Source organism: Hippopotamus amphibius, chromosome 4 (genome assembly GCF_030028045.1).
Source record: "Hippopotamus amphibius kiboko isolate mHipAmp2 chromosome 4, mHipAmp2.hap2, whole genome shotgun sequence".
NCBI classification, from domain to species: domain Eukaryota; kingdom Metazoa; phylum Chordata; class Mammalia; order Artiodactyla; family Hippopotamidae; genus Hippopotamus; species Hippopotamus amphibius.
In genome coordinates, this window is record NC_080189.1 from 12,156,674 (window position 1) to 12,175,742 (window position 19,069).

The 19,069-nt window shown below is 46.2% G+C and overlaps 1 protein-coding gene across 3 annotated transcripts; it reads right to left on the reverse strand.

Moving 5' to 3' along the window:
- Nucleotides 1-2,220: 2,220 nt before the first annotated feature.
- On the reverse strand, nucleotides 2,221-19,022 carry CASP2 (caspase 2). Of its 3 annotated transcripts, XM_057733028.1 has the most exons (11): nucleotides 18,821-19,018; nucleotides 15,176-15,326; nucleotides 14,711-14,878; nucleotides 14,469-14,550; nucleotides 13,781-13,875; nucleotides 13,337-13,513; nucleotides 8,187-8,315; nucleotides 7,946-8,036; nucleotides 4,856-5,005; nucleotides 4,610-4,719; nucleotides 2,221-4,444 (listed from the first exon to the last, which is right to left on the reverse strand). In XM_057733028.1, the coding sequence occupies exons 1-11, from the start codon at nucleotides 18,892-18,894 to the stop codon at nucleotides 4,313-4,315; spliced, it is 1,359 nt and encodes a 452-aa protein (XP_057589011.1). In that variant the 5' UTR covers nucleotides 18,895-19,018; the 3' UTR covers nucleotides 2,221-4,312. The 3 variants fall into 3 exon arrangements, with proteins under 3 accessions (XP_057589011.1, XP_057589012.1, XP_057589013.1); XM_057733029.1 differs by lacking the exon at nucleotides 13,337-13,513 and having other exon boundaries at nucleotides 18,821-19,020; XM_057733030.1 differs by lacking the exons at nucleotides 2,221-4,444; nucleotides 4,610-4,719 and having other exon boundaries at nucleotides 4,890-7,861; nucleotides 18,821-19,022.
- Between the last annotated feature and the right edge of the window lie 47 nt (nucleotides 19,023-19,069).

Sequence of the window (19,069 nt, forward strand, 5' to 3'; positions counted from 1 at the left end):
TTTAAGCAGAAACTTTCTCCCTGGGTTACACCCTTGTTTTCCCACCTCGTTAAGTCTGGCCTCCCAACCATTGGACAGTACACCACCATGCTCTTTAAGGGGCTCTTTAAGAGGCTTTCAGTCATGACTTTCCCTTTGCACATCCAGCCTAGCATGGAACCCATGACCACCTACTTTCTGAAATTTCACCTAGGCAACTGCGACTTCCTCTGAACACACTTTCTCTTTGTAGTTGTCCTCACTGGCAGTCATTTCTCCTCTACTGCTTATTGGACCTTGCCTTCTGGATCCTCTAAAAATTCCTGGCCCCTTTCCATACCCAGCATTTGACGTATCTAACGCCATTGCTCAATAGCACTGGACAGGGCTCTTTCTCCCCCTTCTGGATTTCTGAACACAATACACTTTTCCCTTATTCTCTGCCCAACGAGGGCTAAGATGGAATAGACTTTGGTCTCAGACTCCTTCTCCCAGCTCAGTGCGAAATATCTATAGCCCCAAAAAGTGAGGAGGGAGAAAATCTCACACTAAGGGAAAAGTCACAGAAGCAATATTGTTAGTTGAGAGTGCACTCAGGCCGACAGAAGGTTTCCCATCCTAGCCTCTGTTTCCTCAAAAGGCAGTAACTTAGAGGGTTATGGAGAGAAAAGAATGCATGCAAAACTCACAGTGTCTGCCCCAAAGTGAGGTCTGAATGTTAACTTGTGTCATTAAACCGAAGCTCATTCTGTGAGACAGTTAAGAGCATCTGTGATGTGTTAACCCCGTGTGATCCACCATGCATCCTCATAGGGTAGCATCCTTCATCCTTTTAAGGTAGCAATAATTTCCCTGTGTTCAGATAAGGGTGGGGTTAGGTACCTTAGCCAAGGTCTCTGATAGCTTCAAAGGCCAAGCCACCATTTGCAATCTAGTTAATTCTAGAGTCTGTGTCCTTAAAGCTACCTCTCTCTCTCTTTCTTGTATAATTGAAGTCTCTGAGCCTCATTTTCCTCCTCTGAAAAAGAATTGGGGAGATGACGCCCTCCTGGCCTGTGGGAGGATGGTGTAAAGCTGCAAGCAGGGTGCCTGGGAGATGCACTAAGCGCTCAGGCAGCTGTAGCCGTTAACATCTTTGCCTCAGACCAGACACTTTCCCCCTCTGCTAGGATATCCCATTTGTTCCATTTCTTCCCGTTTTCCCCTTCCCTGTTACAGGAAACAGGACAGGGTAGGGCAGCAAGCAGCCGCCCCCAGCTCAGCGATGGGGGATAATTTTAGAAGAGAATCCCCTGGCAGAGGGGACAGAGCTGTGAAATTCAACCTGACACCCTTATTCAAGGGCGGGGCGGGAAGGACATGGAATCCAGCTCGGCAGATGCTGCTCTCTAATCCCCGACACACCATCCCCAACACGTCGCGCCACCCCAACACTTTCCTCCCACTTACCGTCCCCCCAACGATTCCAGTTCCCCACCCCTCCCCACCTCCCCTTCCTTGAGAAGGTCCTTGGGTCCAGCCCACTCCCCAGGCCCCTTTGCCCCTAGTGTTCTTCAGCCAGTTCCCTGCCCCGCCACTGGTGATGTTTCAGCTCAACTTCATCCCTCTTTGCTCTCCTCCTCTGGATTCCTTGACAAGCTTCCTTCCCCAGGGTCCACAGCGGCTTCCTACCACAATGCTCCCACAGAACGTGCTAACCCCCGTAGCCCACCTGCACGTGTATGCCTGCCTCTCCAGGGGTAGACACGTCACACCCCGAGAACTCCTCAGCTTACACAGCCCACTGCTTAGATCTCTGCTGTGCTATCCGAGAATTCTCTCACAATCTGCGCCCACCCTGGAAAACCTTAAATCCAAATTGGACCACGTGAGATGGGGAATTCTGTGATCCTCCCCATCCTATTCTAGCTTAATCTGTTTCTTCAGCCTCCATCCCATAATCTAAGTAATCCAGAACCAACACTGCTTGCCTGTGACCATTCCACCTCTTCTGACCACAAGGAACCCCAGTGCTAGTACCCATATTTTGGGCAGTTGCCTGTGGCCACGGCAATGGAGATGGGCTCCACCGAGGTGTGGACCCGGCTGTATGAAAGGATCTGGCAGTAGAACAAGGGGTGTTCCGCTCTGGGCAATGCCTTGTGAGGCGGCGAGGACGGCTGTAAGAAGCTAAGGAAATGAAAGTAAGTGGGCTTTGTAACACTGCTTAGCTACAGACAGAGACGTCGGCACACGTCGGTAATAAATATGAGCATTTATTTGGCACCGGATGGCAATAGAAAATCCTGGCAGTGGGAAGTGGAAAGGTTCTATCACCCAAATACTTCCATACAATAGTGAGCCAAGGGCAGGACTCGGCGACACCTCTCTGAACCCCCAGCTCACAGAACAAGGATTCACTGAGCACCTGAACTACCGGAGGCCCAGCCCTGTGCCCGGCACCACGGGACACAGAGGAAGTTGTCTTACGTATGACTTCTGTCTTCAGGAGCTAATAATACTAGTGGATAAAACAAAACACACGGAAAATACAGAGTAAATATACTAAACTGACTATCTTGCCAAAAGGGAAAGTTTGTCACAAAGCAGGATGCTAGCGAGGGTTGCTTCCTTCCTTCCGCAAACATTTACGGAAGCCCTGCGATGCACCAGGCGCTGGGTGCATACTAGTGAAGAAAGAGACAAGGTTTCTGCCCTCCTGGAACTTAAAGGGGAGACAGGAATGAACACGCGAAGCATGCAAACGGATGACTTTACACTGTGATGAGTGCAAGGAGGGGATTAAACAGGACACAGTAAAAAAGAAACACTGGATTCTCAGAGACAGAATGGCCTGGGAAGGCCTCCACAAAAAGGTGGTGTTGAAGCTCGGACTCGAAGGATAAAGAAGCCACCAGAGCCAAGAGTGGTGAAGACCCTGGAAGAGTGTCTGATGGTCTAGGGCAGTAAAGACCTCGGAATGTTGGAGAAACTGAGGATGCCACTGGGCTGTTGCCTACAGGGAAATCAGCACTTAATGAGGCACTGAGGCCTAATAAGAAGTTTGGGTTTTATTTGAGGTGTGATAGGAAACCAAAGGGTTCCAAGCAGGGGAATAACAGCATCAGATTTATATTTAAAAACCAAAACCCAGGGGGCAAGAACAGCAACAACAACAAAAAGGCTTTAAGAACAGAAAAGGTTCATACAAGCACAGATGAAGACGGTTTCCAGGGTAAACTAATCACAGGGCACTGGCCTCCCTGAACTGGAGTCAGGATGGGAAGGGGAAACAGGCCACATAAAATCAAGAGGAGATTTAATACTGAAGCAGAAAGAGGGAACAAGGTACTACATTACATCATTGAGCAGCCAAACGCGCCAAGTAAGGAGTACTGTAGAAGGATTTGATGGTAGCAGTAAATGGGATGAGATGAAGGTAAAGAGGAGAAACAGGAAGCAGGGCGATAACAACGAGAAAGCTTTTATAGAAGGGACACTTCACAGGAAGAAAAGCGATAAGGAGACAGATTACAAAGTATGAGCAAGCATACCACTCTTATCTGCCTCTGCTGACACTCCCTGCAAGGCAAGGTACAAGTTCAGGTACAAAGCTCAGAAAAAGAACAAGCAATTCAAAGAGCTTTGAAACTTCCATGGGCAAAGACAAGCAAGTAACAGATATGAGGCATTCAAACCCTAATCTCTGCTGAGAGGCTGGATTCCCTGAACCCCAAGGAGCCAAGAGTGGGGTATGAGAAGACAGTCCTTCCACGGGGCAACCTTTTGGAACAGGTCAGGGCCCACCCACAGCAGCAGAGAGTCACTCCTGTCCTGCCTGGCCTTTTGAAACCAAATGAAAAAAGGTCTATGTTAAACTAGGACACCTTCCAAACTCTTACTCTGAGATAAATGGGGCTGTGATATGAAAGAAAATATGGCAGATCATCTCTGAGACATCGCAACTAGTGTAATAAAAGCAATTATCCAATGCTTCCTACAAGAGCCCTGGGGGCAGAAATTGAACACAAACCCACATGCCCTCTCCCCATCGAGACACTGTGTTCATAACATCATTTGCCAGGTCCCTCAACTAAGGCCAAACGCTCCTGACAAGTCCAGCCAGAGCGGCTCTAGAGCTGCTCTACAAGGAGAGCCAGAGCGGCTCCACACGGGTGGAGCTGGCCTGCAGTCTGAGGTCAAAGGTGGAGATGACGGGCGTGTGAAACGAGGCTGGGAGATTCCTAATCCCTGAGGGGGAGGAACAGAAACCGTGCATCCTGCAGAGAGAAGGTTCTGTGACGCCTCCTGCGGTCCAGTGGCTTCCAGTGGCACGGGTGATGGGGAGATGGCGTCATGTGGGAGGGTGCCCCGGGAAGAGATAGAGGTGGCGGCACAGAGTGCTACAGTACTCGGACATCTCCTTGCACCGGTGGAATTCTGTGCCGGGGGCGTAGCCTTCACGCTCCTTGATGCGCGCGTTCACCTGGAAAGGCAGAAACCCAGGGTCCAGGGTCTGAGAATCAGGTGTTGTCATGATCGCAGCAGAAGAGGAAGGGTAGGGAGACTGTGAAAAACAGTGCAAGCGGGGAGGAAGGCGGAACGCTGTGGGGACGTAAACGGTTCTCCGAGCCGGGCTGAGCTGACTTACCTCCACAAGCATGTCGGCCACGTGCAGGTCACAGGCCCTCTCAGAGAACACCTGAGTGAGGGCCTCGACGTACCAGGAGCCCCGCTTGGTGTTGCGCATGGCAGCGGTCCCTGCAACCAGGACGGCAGTGAGCGCAGAGTGAAGGTCACGGGCACCCGCCCCCTCCCCAGTCAGAGAGCCCTGCGTGACAAAGCGCGAGCCTAAGAGCCAGCCACCTGTGGATTACTCCTCTGGTACTGATGATACCTTTGAGGCAGGCGTAGCCACAAATCATGTCCGAGCGCGTGGGCAGCCGCACCTTCAGCAGCTCCTCTCTGCCGGCATCACTCTCCTCACACTCAGGGGATTGCTCATGGTTCTTTCCGTCTTGCTGGTCAACCCCACGATCTGTTTCATCTGTACAAAGGCAGACACAGTGGACAAAGAGGTTATTTCCTCCCACCTCTCTTGGGCCTGTCACAGGCAAGTCCAAGTTCCCTGCGACTTTGACTGGGAAGAGCCATTTCCAGCTGTTGCCTCCAACCTACGGCTGATGAATTAAAAAAAAAACAAAAAGAAACCAAACACTATTACTCCCATTCCTCTGCCAGTGTGCACCGATCACGCAGAGGGTGCCCAGGACAGGCCGGACACCGTGCCCGAGCACACGCACATACACATGGTCTGAGCTTCGTCCACTCTGGGTAAGACCAGGAAAGTGCTGAATCAAATACTCCTTGTAAACAGAATGAAAAGCCATCTGTGTCCGTGATTCACTTGTTCAATTACCAATATACCTGGAAATCAAAGTGCTCCTTATTGCAATACACAATAAAATATTGATTTATTTAGTTTTATTATATAAAAAAGAAAAGCAAGTTAATAAATCAAAAATATGATTACTACACGTATGCTATATGAAAACTATAATATCAAATCTATGTCTCAATAAACAAATTGTAAGACTAAGCATGAACAGCTGTTCCCAGGGTGTTGTTTATTAATTTCATAAGTCAAATTATAGCTGGTATGCAAAATTTAAGAGAAATTTAAAGAAACTTAAAATTGGGATAATTTGACAATTTTCTCCTACACAATGTAAAAAGAACACTATTATTCAATCTTAGCAGTAGAGTCCCAACATAGCCTGAGCACATGCCCAGCCTCCTGACCCAGGCCTTATCTACCCCCAGACGTTCTTTTTCTGATGCTGCTGTTTTGGGAGTGGTACAAAAGAGACAGAAGGACACACAGCTTGTCATGCCAAAGGTAAAAGAGTAAGTATGCTTTTTACAATATATCCTGCTCCATGTGACACCTAAGACAGCCTAAAAGGGGAGAGAAGCATGAAGATCTCTGCAGAAAAAGATCAAGATTCACTGATCCAATAAAAATTTATTGAGCAACTGCCACATGCCAGCCACTGTTTTTGTTTTAAGCCCTAGGGATACAGAGAAGAAAAAGTCCCCGTCCTTATGGAGCTTACATTCCAGTTTAGGAGCCAATCAACTGGGGTGAGGCGGTCCTTTTTATAGGCATCAATTATGTTAACTAAATGCAGCAGAAGACAGGTGAGCTCAGACTTTAAAGGAACAGCTGGTCATCCCTTGGAGGATTTAATTTTAGAAAAGATTCACATTAGCCCAGAAGAGAGCAATTTTTCCCTATCCAGGTCTAGTATTTGTATATGATCTCTGAACATAGGAGGAGAAAATGATCACAAACATGTTTATTTCATTTTAGTTTGCTAGTGACACCTCCTAAAGGAAATAGGTCAAGCTGAATGTGTCCCTCAAGAGAAAGGACACTCCTCTCTTGCCTTTGTGTCTCAGATCTATTCATCAATGAATAGTTCTTTTTTCACAATACCCTGATATCCATTTTCTGTATTATGGCTATGTTTTTTAGGCAGATTCATTTCCACCCCTTCACTCAATATTTAGTAAGTGCTACTATGTATCAGGCAGTGCTCTGAGCCTGGGGATGCAGCAGGTACATGAAAAAGTAAGCTCCTGCCTGCACGTACTCTTTTCTTAGCACTGCTCCCTGCCACGGTAACTGTCCTGAAAAAAAAAAAAATTATCTCATTATTTCTTACGTAAGCTCCCAACAGCCCTGTACTATTATCCGTCAAAGTCAAAAATCTCAGCTGTGACTACAGGTTTATAACCAGGGATCTCTCTCACGTGATCAGCCACATCTCACTACATATGACTGACACAGATGATCAGTTTTCAAATTGGATCTGGGCATACTTCTGCTCAGCACATCTTTTTTGTTGGGGGGAAAGGGGATATGCTTTTAACCTCGGTGTGCTTGTCATACTGCAGTCCCCCCAATTCCCTGAAAGGCTCTATCTGCTACTCCACACCCACGTAAAACACATAACATTTGAATGTTTAGACAAAGTGACCTTTATATCAAACTGTAAGTCCCTTAAAGGCACGGATCATGTCATAACAGTCAGAGCTGGCATTTTCTGTGGATTTCCTATGAGCCAGGTACTGTGCTACATAAGCCCTTCATACAAACTATTGCACTTACTCAGCACAACAACCTCACCTTACGAAGTGGGTCACATGATTATCTACATTTTATACTGAGGAAACTAAGTGTAGGGACATTGAGTAACTTCTCTAACTTGACAAAGCTAGTCAGTGGTAGAGGCGGAATGTGACTCCACATTTAGAGTTTTTCATTATTAGTTTTCCCCCAAGATGAGAAACACGCCCGCACATCTTCTGAGCCCAGGCAGGGAGCCCTGGCTCTTCACGGGGTAAAAGAGACAGCATGCAAGAAAGAGGAGGGAGGGCAGCAGCTCACGGAAGGCTGACGTGGGGCTTCTGCTCCGCTCTCCTGCGTGACACGTGAGTGATACAAGGAGGAGAGGAGGCCAGAATGGAGTGAAGGTGAGAAAGAAGTAAAAGGAGCAAGTGGAAAGGGGGAGGAGAGGTGGAGAAAAAGAGGAAGAAGATATAGTGAGAGGGCTAGGAAGCAGAGACAGCTGGAAAACCCTTAACCGGAATGAATAACAAAAAAGCGCATCAGCATTAGTAAGCACAGAAAAAAGGAAGCGTTCTCAGGAAAGAAGGCGAAGACACTGGGAAAGAGCGTCTTGAGACCAGGATGCGGCGGTGCACAGACAGCTGACCAACCTGAGAGCCACGGGCTGCCCAAGTCCCAGCACACCCCATGCATTGGGAGACACTTACAGAGCAAGAGAGGCGGTGGCAGCAGTGAACAGAAGGAGGTGCCCAAGGGATCCAATAGCACCTGAGAGGAGCAAACAGGAAAGTGAGCGCTGGTGGGAGGCTGCCCAGGAGCCACACCCAGGTGCTGGTCTGCCAGGGCACTCACCTCCACGGCAGGCCTGGATGAAGAACATTTTCGGTTTGTTCTGTAGGTTCGGGCAGTTGGCATTGTCAAAGAGCCGAAAAACCTCTTGTAGCTGCCAGAAAGACATAAGGGAGAAGGGAGGTTGGTGGTCAGTGGGACCCCCTGAGACCTACACACAACAGCAGCCATCACTGGAGAGACGGGCCGGCGGGAGGTGAAGCGACCCAGCTTGAACAGCTTCAGGCCACGGGACTGCACGCACCTGAAGCAGTTTGCCGTCCACGCCATAGACGCCACCCTCCACGCCGTGGGAGAGGAGCGCCACTATGCAGGAGTCAGTGACACGGTGAGCGGGTAACTGGGCAAAATTCTGGAGTTTCTCTTGCATTTCCTAGAAGAAAGACACTTGTAAGCATTGTTCACTGGAGTCAGCACCCACAGAAGCTTGTCTTTGGTGTCTGAAACCCTAAGCTATTAGAAGATAAAATGTGTTCTCTGTATTTCTGTTGTCAATGACTAGTGGGGTCAGGGATCCCGAGAGAGGCAAAAGAAAGCTATGGACGCACCGGAAAACCACATGACTTCAGACAAAATTCTAAATATAATTTTATAATTCACAGACTCACTGAGATATGTTAAGAACTCCTGGATTAGAGCAAGTTATTAATGAAGCTATTCATGCATGAGCTAGTTAACTTTACCCACTCCCCAATCATCTACTAGATCCTTCTTCAGAGCATGTGCCCTTGTATACAAACAGCACAAGGGGGACCGCCAGGTAAACTGTGAATGAATAAGTAACACACCTACAAGAAAATAACAGTTACAAGAACTGCTGTGTGACAGACGGCTCACAGGATCACGAGAGTAGAGAACTGCAGTACTTCTACACTGTTTTCTATTTGAGAATTTCAGTTCCCAGACACAGTGATGATGTCTGTATAAAACGCTTTGTCCACGGAAGAACACACTCTATGGAGGACTGTGTACAGGGTAACAACTACACATACGGGCTAGGGGATCAGACAGATCTACGTTTGATCCTTGGGTTCATAAATCAGAACAGGTTATTTAGCCCGTCAAGGCTCTAATATCCACTCTGTAAGAAGACAATTAAGAGTAAATCTTCTCCAAGTTTGTAAAGTTTAATTGAGATATTGCATAGAAAGGACTTATCACTATGTTTGGCACATACTGCAAAGATCTGCCGTTATAATGTGCCTGATAATGAAGGGTAACAGTATTATTTTTTCAAAGAAACCTTGTAGTCTAACTTAAGAATATCTTCCCTCTTGCACTAGACTGTCAAATATGAATAACACTGTAACCGAAGCATTATACCTGACAGTACAATAATACGACACAAACTATTAAACCTGTGTCTCCCTCTACAACTCAAGATGTCTGGATCATCTCTATCTGAGATGAGCAGAGAGAAAATGAGTTCATTTTATTATGAACTTGACCAAAATATAACGAAGAATACACTGTTTAGGCAGAACAGTTACAGTACACGTATGTCTAACAGTCCACACGCAGCCCCCAGTAAAATGCGCACTTGCATAACACGCTGCGGTGGTCCTCCAAGTGCAGCCCCTAAAAGAGCAGCAGCAGCATCGCCTGGGAATCTGTAAAACATGCAAAGCTTCATTCAGCCCCCAGCAAACTGTGCTTTCACAGGCGCTCCAGGTAATTCTGATGTGCTAAAGTTTGAGAACTGCTTCTCTGTTTGGAATACTTCTGTTTGCAGACTAATTGAGACTTAATAAAAGCCTTGAAAGTCTGCAATTTCACTGGAAATGGAGAAACTGGCTGTGCTGAAAAAGTGTATATTTTCTGAGCAAACAGAACCCAACCATATTGGAGATCTTAAGGTAATAAAAGCTATCCAAAACTCATTTATTTTAAGAATACAATAATCTCAAGAGACTGCATAAGTATAATTGCTCCTATGGAGCTGATTATAACAGAATTTAACCTGTTATAGGTGAAGTTAATTTTGCTCCAAGAAGAGAATAAAAATATAGCTTTGGCACTCAGCAGCATTTTGAATTTAAGTGAGATTATTAGATCAGTAAATTGAAGACAACAAAGCCCAAAGTAAGAACGCACAGGCTTTGTAACTGAATTTAATAAGACTAAACCATTCAATAAATGGGAGTTAGTCATTTGGGGGAATTTTTCCGAAAGTAGCATAGCTTAAAATAGGATCTCTAGATCTATTTCTGATAAAATTACAGTACTTCTATAAATAGCAGGGCTCTCAACACTTCCATGTGTTTTTGGCTGGGGGACACAGAAGAAAAGAATAACCTGTGAACTCCCTGAAATGATACACAAAATTTTACAGGCAGCTGTATTTTCCAGAGATGACCCATAGTTTGCCCCTACAACCCTCAAAGTTGTCTGTGACCAAATGCAAGTTACAAACCAATACCACCATATGGTAAAAGAAAATCTGCCACTTTAAAATGTATCTCATTTCCTAATATACAATAAACTGTAACTTTAGAACTAGTAACCTCATGAGGGAGATGCAAGGAGAAAAGACTCTGATGACGAACAGGAGCACTGAACACCGACACAGGCAGTGAGGACACCAGCGTGCTCTCCAGCACTGTCAGGCAAAGACAATTCTCTGAGACTACAGTATCTCCAATTTTTAAATGCAATTATCTCTAAAGCAAAAAGGAATAATAGGGGAAGAAAAAGAGGATCTAAATTTTCTTGGTTCTGTCTCTTTGCTCGCCAAATAATTATGTAAAAGACTTGAGGGACTTCCCCCTAGGTCCAGTGGTTAAGATTCGACACTTCCACTGCAGGGGGCACGGGTTTGATCCCTGGTCTAGGAACTAAGATCCCATATGCCTCGTGGCGTGGCCAAAAAGTTAAAAAAAAAAAAAAAAGACTTGAGCCTCTTGAGATGCTCTCTTAGGAAGACAGTATTTTGTGGAGATGCCCAATGTACCAAATTATCTCACCCACTGTCGCTACCTGGTTTAACTGCATCTGAAAGTTCAACTGGCCACTGTCAGACATGGATTCTGCAACGTCCTCCTCACATTCCCGAATCTCCAGAGCTGAGGACTAGGATACATGGAGGGTGATATCCCCAAGGTTCAGTCATAGCCCTTTTGCTCTTTTTCAAAGATCATAATCTCTCATTACTTAAAGTCTTTTTCCTACACAAGTCGTTCCCAAATTTACATCTTTGGTCCTGACTTCCTCTGAGGCTCTCCATTCCTTAAGTTTTCCATCTTCTTCCATACGTAGTTATTTAATCACAAAGCACTGACAGTACAGTCATGCCATTATACTATCTTTCACATACATTCTTTCCCTTTTGGTCCACTATCCGTCCAGGCCCCCTCCGTCTCATACTGGCATTATGATATTAACGCCAAACTGGATTCCCTGCCACTGGTCTCTACCTCACTCTTTACAACACTGTCACATTAATTTTTCTGAATCATCGCTACGAGTGCATCACCTTTCTATTCAAAAACTACTGATGTTCTAATGTCAACACAAGGAAGTCCAATCCTCTGGGAAGACATTCAAGGCCCTGTGCATTCTGATTCCTTTATCTCCATCTCACTTTTTGCACTCCTGTGCTCTTGACATTTGGTTCACCCACAAGGTCCCTAACATCATACACATTTCTAAACTGTATGCTGTTCTCCCTGCCTAGGACCCCTTCACGCCTCCTTTTTGCCTCAATAGCTTCCATCCTTCAAGGGCAGCTTAAGTCTCACATCCTCCATTTATCCTCTGACCACATCTACCCAAGGGGATGGTTTCTTCCTCTTAACTACTGTAGTAGACACTGTCTCTAGTTTTCTGTTGAGCTTAGGAACATAAGGGGACATGCTTCTTTTTTTTTTTTTTAAACTGATGTCAAGACTCCCTCATCTAACTGAGGTCCCTTGAACTCAAGGTCCACATTTTAAAAAATCTCTGGCAGCTGACACTGTTTCCCCATTATAAGGTGCTCAATATTGAGCTCTACTGCAATTCAAGCAATAGAACAACATAACCAGAGAATTAGAATCCAGCAGGTCCTTGAATCTGCATCAGGGAATGGCGTTTGTGAAGGGGGCCCATAGGCCCATCGAAGCTAGTGAGCGTCTCTAAGAATCAATAGTGCACAGCTGACCTGGTGATTAGGGATGTATCTTTAACTACCAAGCACATAAAAGCCCTTATCAACTGCATAAAATCTGGAAAACTATGACACAATAAATTCCTAGTAAAAAGAATGACTAAACCAAAACGTGAATAGCACCTATTTTATTAAGTGACCTTCTAATAGGATTCCCTCTGTAAGACTTACAGCTGTGGTCCCGCCCTTATTCCCTTCATGCCCAGCAGACCTCCCAGGAAAGCGTATAACCTACTAGGATACTTGATGAGGAAAGAAGCTGTTCCAGACAGGGCTTTGGCGGGCTTACTTCTTTGTATGAGCTATTACTGGGAAGCTGGTAACACCATGTAAAGAACGGCATTCAGGTTTCTACCAATGGAGCTGGCCTTACCAGGAGTCTAACAAATACACAATCATTCTCACAGAAGCAAGACAGCTGAGAAATAGAAATGAAGACCACAGAGAACGCTGGAGACAGAGACCACCCTACCTCAACAGATCAAGGTGAAACGCCTAGAAACCTTAATTTTACCATGGACATTGCCAAAGGCAAGCTTAGGAAAGGACTATTATTGTGGAATCAAAATAATTAGTATTAATTTAGCAATGGACTATATTCGATTTCAAAACAGAACTACCTCAAGGTCAGTGGTCCAGCCCGATGACTGAGGCTAACGGGGACTAACAACACAAATGCTCCTGCCGTGCATCCCTCTGGCTCAGAAGAGATCGCCCCTAAGGTCTGTCCTGTGGCCACACGACGGGTGGGAAGAAGTTATGTTAATTCATGATACGGCCACAAGACACTATTTACAAGGACAATTCTAGCAAACTTTCATCTGCAAGGATTTTATCTGCTAACGTCATCTTGAAACAGCTGGACTCCTAAACAGCAATATTGACCAAGAAGTCAACATCCTGTGCAGTCCTGACTTCTCAACATCTTTTCTTGGTTGTCGGACACATGTCAGTATCTCACCTCCTGAGGGACTGGGAATCAAGCTGCTGAGCATGTAAGAGGGAGGACCCGACCCTGGGCTAATCTTACTCAGAGAGCGCACAGCCACCCTGAGAAGTCAACACCGAAGCAGCTGGCTGGCCCCAATTTTTCTTTTCCAGGTGAGAGGCAGAACACAGGAAGTGAAAGGGAGGGAGAGGGCGTAACTCTAGCAGGCAGAGCCCAGCCGGCCCAGGAGCACGGGGGTTTCTGGCCCCCAAGTGTCACCCAGTTCTCTAATGCCCACGTCAGCACGTCCTGCCTCGGGTACCTGTGCGGTCTGGTCAAGAAGAACATGAACTCTGTAGCCCAAGAGCTTGAAGAGGGTGACTAGAGTGCTGCGGTCCACATCCCCTCCAGAGCGGAACTCCAGGTCTTTCTCTCCAGTGAAGTGCACGTTGCTCAGCACCAGTGCCAGGCCACGCGGCCGAGACTGCAACCTATAGGCCTGGGGAGGGGAGGCCGTTAGACCAGGGGCTCCCCGAGGACAGAAACTATGCTCTTCCCACCAGATGAGACATGGCAAGAAAAACACATCACGTTCTTCTTTTTAATCCCACCAGGTCAAAATACAGAAACGCCCACAGAAGACATTCAATCGGCAATGTCTGACTAGTAAGGCACAGAGGAGATGTATACACGAGCTAAGTTCAAATGCTCAGGAAGGGTATTTCATTTCCCAACGCTTTTCCTCTGGCCATTTGGCAAGACTCACCTGCTGGTAGTGCTTTTGATAAAACTCGGGAGTGCAGGGCTTCACCTGAAGGCAGGGAGGACCATCTCCGTGGTCCAGGGAGTGCTCCACTGTATCTGTGGCATAGAGAGCAGAAAAACTAGCACACCATCCACAAAGCAAGCCTAGTATTTCATTATAACTTCAGGCACCCTTTTAATAATTACTGGTCTTACTCACCCCCCACCCCAAGCTTATAAGCTCTACGAGGGCAGAGACCCCGTTTGCTTTTGCTCATCACTGATCCTCTACACTCAGCCTGCGTACAGTAGTAGGTGCTCAACCCACTGAATGACTGAATGAGGTATCTGATAAATGCCTTGTTCTAATCACTAGGCTACTCAATCATCAGGGTAGAGGCCCATGATACAGTCTTTCATCATTGTAAAATAACTTAGTTTTATAGAGGAGACAGGCCAATCGTGCAGGAATTTCCTAGCTGCACAAGTTGCTCCAAGGGCCAATCACCATTAAAAAATCACCTGTGATGTAAGGAAAGCAGGCCCAACCCACACCCCACCTAAACTGTCCTGCTGGTCCCTAACAAATTCACCGAGGAAACTGCGCCAACGTGAATCAAAACAGGTTATCACACTAGGACAAGGTCAGATGCCAGTCACGGAAACGGAAGTCAAATCTGCGGGACCCATCTTACACCATCAATTCTCACCTGGAGACAGGCGGGGCTGCTTGCGGGGGGAACAGGACTCACACACCGGGAAAGGGAGACTCAAGTTGTAGTCGCAGCTCAACTGTAAGAAAGCAGGACCCACCATGCCAAGCCTTAGGGAGCTCATGCAGTCCAAATAATATAGAAATCTGGTTCCTTCCCCCCCACCCCCCGTCAAAGTCTCAAAAATTCCTTTCCCACCAAACTAACCCTTCTCAACACACATGTCTAGGGCTCCATACCGGTGGGAGTACAGGCTGAGGACCAGACAGGGTTCTGAGCAACAGATCCTCAAGGTGACCCTGCTTGGTCTCCCTCAGGGCCACACAGAAGGCATCAAAAGCCTGGGGGCCCCTCTTGGGCAGCAAGTTGAGGAGTTCCACATTCTGGCCGAAACTGCCCGCCTTGGCCTACAAGAATAAAACATGACACCACATTTACTTATCTAGCTGTAATTCTATTTCTCCAAATGAGTTTCCTTGTAATATCATCATCCAGCTCAAGAAGTCCTTTACAGAAAAATGCGTACATGTGAAGTCCTTTCCATTATTCCTGAATTTCAGGTCTTTTCTGTTAAATGCTCTAGGGTAGAAGGGCATTTTCATTTCCCTGGTAAATCACTACATCTTTTTCACACTTTATCATGCTCTGTTCCTCTTCCTACCCCTAATATATTTACATGGCTTTTCTCTTTTGCCTTCAGATACCTGAATGTGCTCCCTCATTTCCAAGGTGATAATGTCCTTCTCCAGGAGGTGTTCTAACAGCTCGCTCAGCAACAGCTGTTTGGCCAGCACCACTCGGTTCTTTTTTAGAGCTTCCTGATGGTCAGGATGCATGCCACACACTCCCAATATCCTACGGATAAAAGGTGGACAGAAAAGCTGTCAAGTACAAGATCTGGCACAGAGGAGTGAAGCAGAAGAGGTGTGGGCAGGAAAAACATAAAGAACAGGACTTATGATAACTAAGATTAGACATTTGATTGAATCTGCTTAAAATCAAAGAAGTACTGAAGCAGTGACACATCAATCATAAGGAAATGACAAACAATCCTTTATGGAGGATTCACCTGAGGCCATCTTCTGAGGCGAGTGGTCTGACTAGGGGAAATACCCATCGCTGACAAAACTAATACAGACACAACTACACATATTCACAAGAAGGGCTAGTCCTCTGTCTGACAGACCAATTTTTTTTTTAATTTTTTAAAAATTTTTTACAATAAACTGCATACATTTAGAGTGTACAATTTGGTACCCCAATCTCCCGATTCATTCCCCCCCCCAACCCTCCCCGCTTTCCCCACTTGGTGTCCATGTTTGTTCTCTACATCTGGGTCTCTATTTCTGCCTTGCAAACCGGTTGATTTGTACCATTTTTCTATAGTCCACATATATGTGTTAATACACAATATTTGTTTTTCTCTTTCTGACTCACTTCACTCTGTATGACAGTCTCTAGGTCCATGCATGTCTCTACAAATGTCCCAGTTTCATTGCTTTTTACAGCTGAGTAATATTCCATTGTATGTATGTACTACATCTTCTTTATCCATTCATCTGTTGATGGACATTTAGGTTGCTTCCATGTCCTGGCTATTGTAAATAGTGCTGCCATGAACACTGGAGTGCATGTGTCTTTTTGAATTATGGTGATTTCAGGGTATATGCCCAGGAGTGGGATTGCTGGGTCATATGGTAACTCTATTTTCAGTTTTGCAAGGAACCTCCATACTGTTTTCCATAGTGGCTGTATCAATTCACATTCCCACCAGCAATACAAGAGCGTTCCTTTTTCTCCATGCCCTCTCCAGGATTTACTGTTTATAGATTTTCTGATGATGCCCATTCTAATGATGATGCCCATGTGAGGTGACACCTCAGTGTAGTTTTGATTTGCATTTCTCTAATAATTAGTGATGCTGAGCAGCTTTTCATGTGCCTCTTGGCCATCCATATGTCTTCTTTGGAGAAATGCCTATTTAGGTCTGCTGCCCATTTTTTGATTGGGTTGTTTGTTTTTTTGATATTGAGCTGGATAAGCTGTTTATGTATTTTGGAGATTAATCCTTTGTCTGACAGACCAATTTTAATTAAGGAGTATCCAGAAAACATTTCACATTATTGATCTAAGCTGCTAACGGTGATATGAGTCTAAAACAATCCTTTGTGAGAATTAAGATAATACAATGGCAAAAACTCAAGCCAATGGACAGCTTTAATATAAAATAAATCAGACACACACATTTCCTCGAGCCTACTTATACCAATTATAACTATGGTTTTTAAAACTGTAAATCCCTGTGACAAAATGACACTAGAAATGACCAGAATCCTATAAGAACCGAATTAAGCAGAAAGTCTGACAGAAAGTCACAGTAGATAAATGCCAATGATGAAAATAATCAACGTAACATGAAATCACTTAGAGTTAAAACATGTAAAGGCTAAGTTATTTTAGTAATTTAGTTCACGAGGGATGTCTTCATTCCAAGGATTCCTTAGTTTTGCTACGCCTTTGGAAGGAGATCAGCTTCTGTTGATGAACTACAAGAATCCTATTTCCAATATATAACATCTATGTTCCTAGTTTATATAAATCCAGGGCTTGCCAGCCTGCTTAGTCACAGTTTTCAAATACACGACAACAGTAAGGACCTGATGGCAGTGAGAAAGGAATATGGTAACAGCTTCGTTTATAACTTAAAAACCTATTTTAAAACGCATCCTGGCCGGGGGGCCGGGCGGGGGTGGGGGTGGACGGGGAAACACATACAACTCAGAATCAGTGAAATACCACACATTTGTAGAATGTACTTGGCTTAACTCTAGGTTAGAGGAGGGAAAAGCTGAGTTTTGGAAGAGCTGAGACCCAAGAAGACAGCACATCGAATCCAAAGGCAGAGGAAATGGCCAGCAAAACACTCCCAAGGGTGACAAGCAGCCAACTCTGGTTAACTGTTGGGTATGGGACAGCGACGTTTGAAACTCTAATTTCTTGTTTCTGTTCTATTTTAATACTCCTGTTACTCCAAACCTTCGTTAAAAACCTGCCACAACAACACGATCTAGAGAAATCAGAAATCTCATTTAAGAATCACCCTGGAACACACCAAAGCAGTAACAATGACATGTATGAACTCTGGTAAAAATAAGTGCTAATAGGTCAATTGCAAGATAACACCGCAGCTAGATACTGGTATTTCCTCAGGATACACCAATGGTGGGGCAGGTTTACTTGACTTTTTCCCATTAATTTACCAGTAGCATTTTCTCCTTAAAACTTTCTCTTCCCTTAGTTTCCATGACACCATTCTCTCCAGTTTCCCTCTCTGCCTACTAGGTCCCTATTTCCTTTAAAGGACCTTTGGTCTGCCCTTAAATGTTGATATTCCATTAGGAACACCCCCTCAAAAAGCCTCTCCCTATTCAATCTCATCCACACAATTCACTCATTGACTCCAAGTTCTTAACTCTAACTTCTAGACTTAAATTTTCAATCCACAACTCGTTAGATTTAATCTGAAGCACTATCCATTCTCCGTACACCTGCTCCTTCCAGGATTACATATTATGGGGAGAGCCTCAAATGTGGACTTTCCAAAAGTAACCACAATGACCTAGAACTTGAGGACACATCTGGAAAGGGAGGAGGGGGTGGAGAAAAGGACACAAAGGCAATTCTTAAGTCTTGATTCTGTGTCCTTCTGCAGCTTCTGGCTCCAAGGTCCTCAATAAATCATCTAGGTCTGGACCAGGAGGCATTAACATGTTATCCTGGGTGGGTGATGTCTGCCATGATACGATGTAACTAGGGCTGAGGCTGAGACACGCTCGGAGCCTCGGGCACCTCCTTGTCTCAAAGTACTCAACCCCCCAAACCTGTGTTGACTGCTCTGAAAATCTGGTCACTACACCCAACGCAATCCGAATCATGATATATTCAATCCAAAATGCACATCAGGCGGAATTCCGAAGTCTGCAGGTCTCACCGGTTTTTATGAGATCAGAGTTTAGTTTCTAAAAAGGAAACCGGGGGAAATAAAGGATCAAGAATCTCTAAGAGAAGCCGGGATATGGCAGGACTGGAAAGAGCGCCCCCGGTTCAGAGCCTCCTGGGTTGCAGGAATCGAGGCTGGGGAGTCCTTGTTCGAGAGGGACAAGGCCCAGGAGAGATTCGCCCGCCCGCGATCCCCTCGGGGGCTCCGCCGGCCTCCCACCCTCGGCTGCAAGCGCGGACACCGCTGCTTCCAGGGGCTCCGAGAGGAGGCGGCGCCGGGGCCACACGCCTGAAACCCGCGTCCCCCTCCCTGGGCCCCACTCAGGACCCCCGGACCCTCCCCCACTCACCTGCGCCCCCTATCAGCAGCCATCAGCCCCTTTGGCTGGAGGGCTGACCGGGAACCCGCGCTCGGCGCCGCCATTTCCCGCTTTTCCCGGGCTCTGAGCGCACCGCCCACAACCCAAACACACCGCGGGCCGTCGCGTCCCCCGCGTCCCTCCCCCGTCCGGCAGCGCGCAGGGCGCCTGCGTGCCACCTCTCCTGGCTCCGCCCCCTCGCGAGGCCGGCCCCGCCGTCATCGTCGTCGCCGGAGCGCG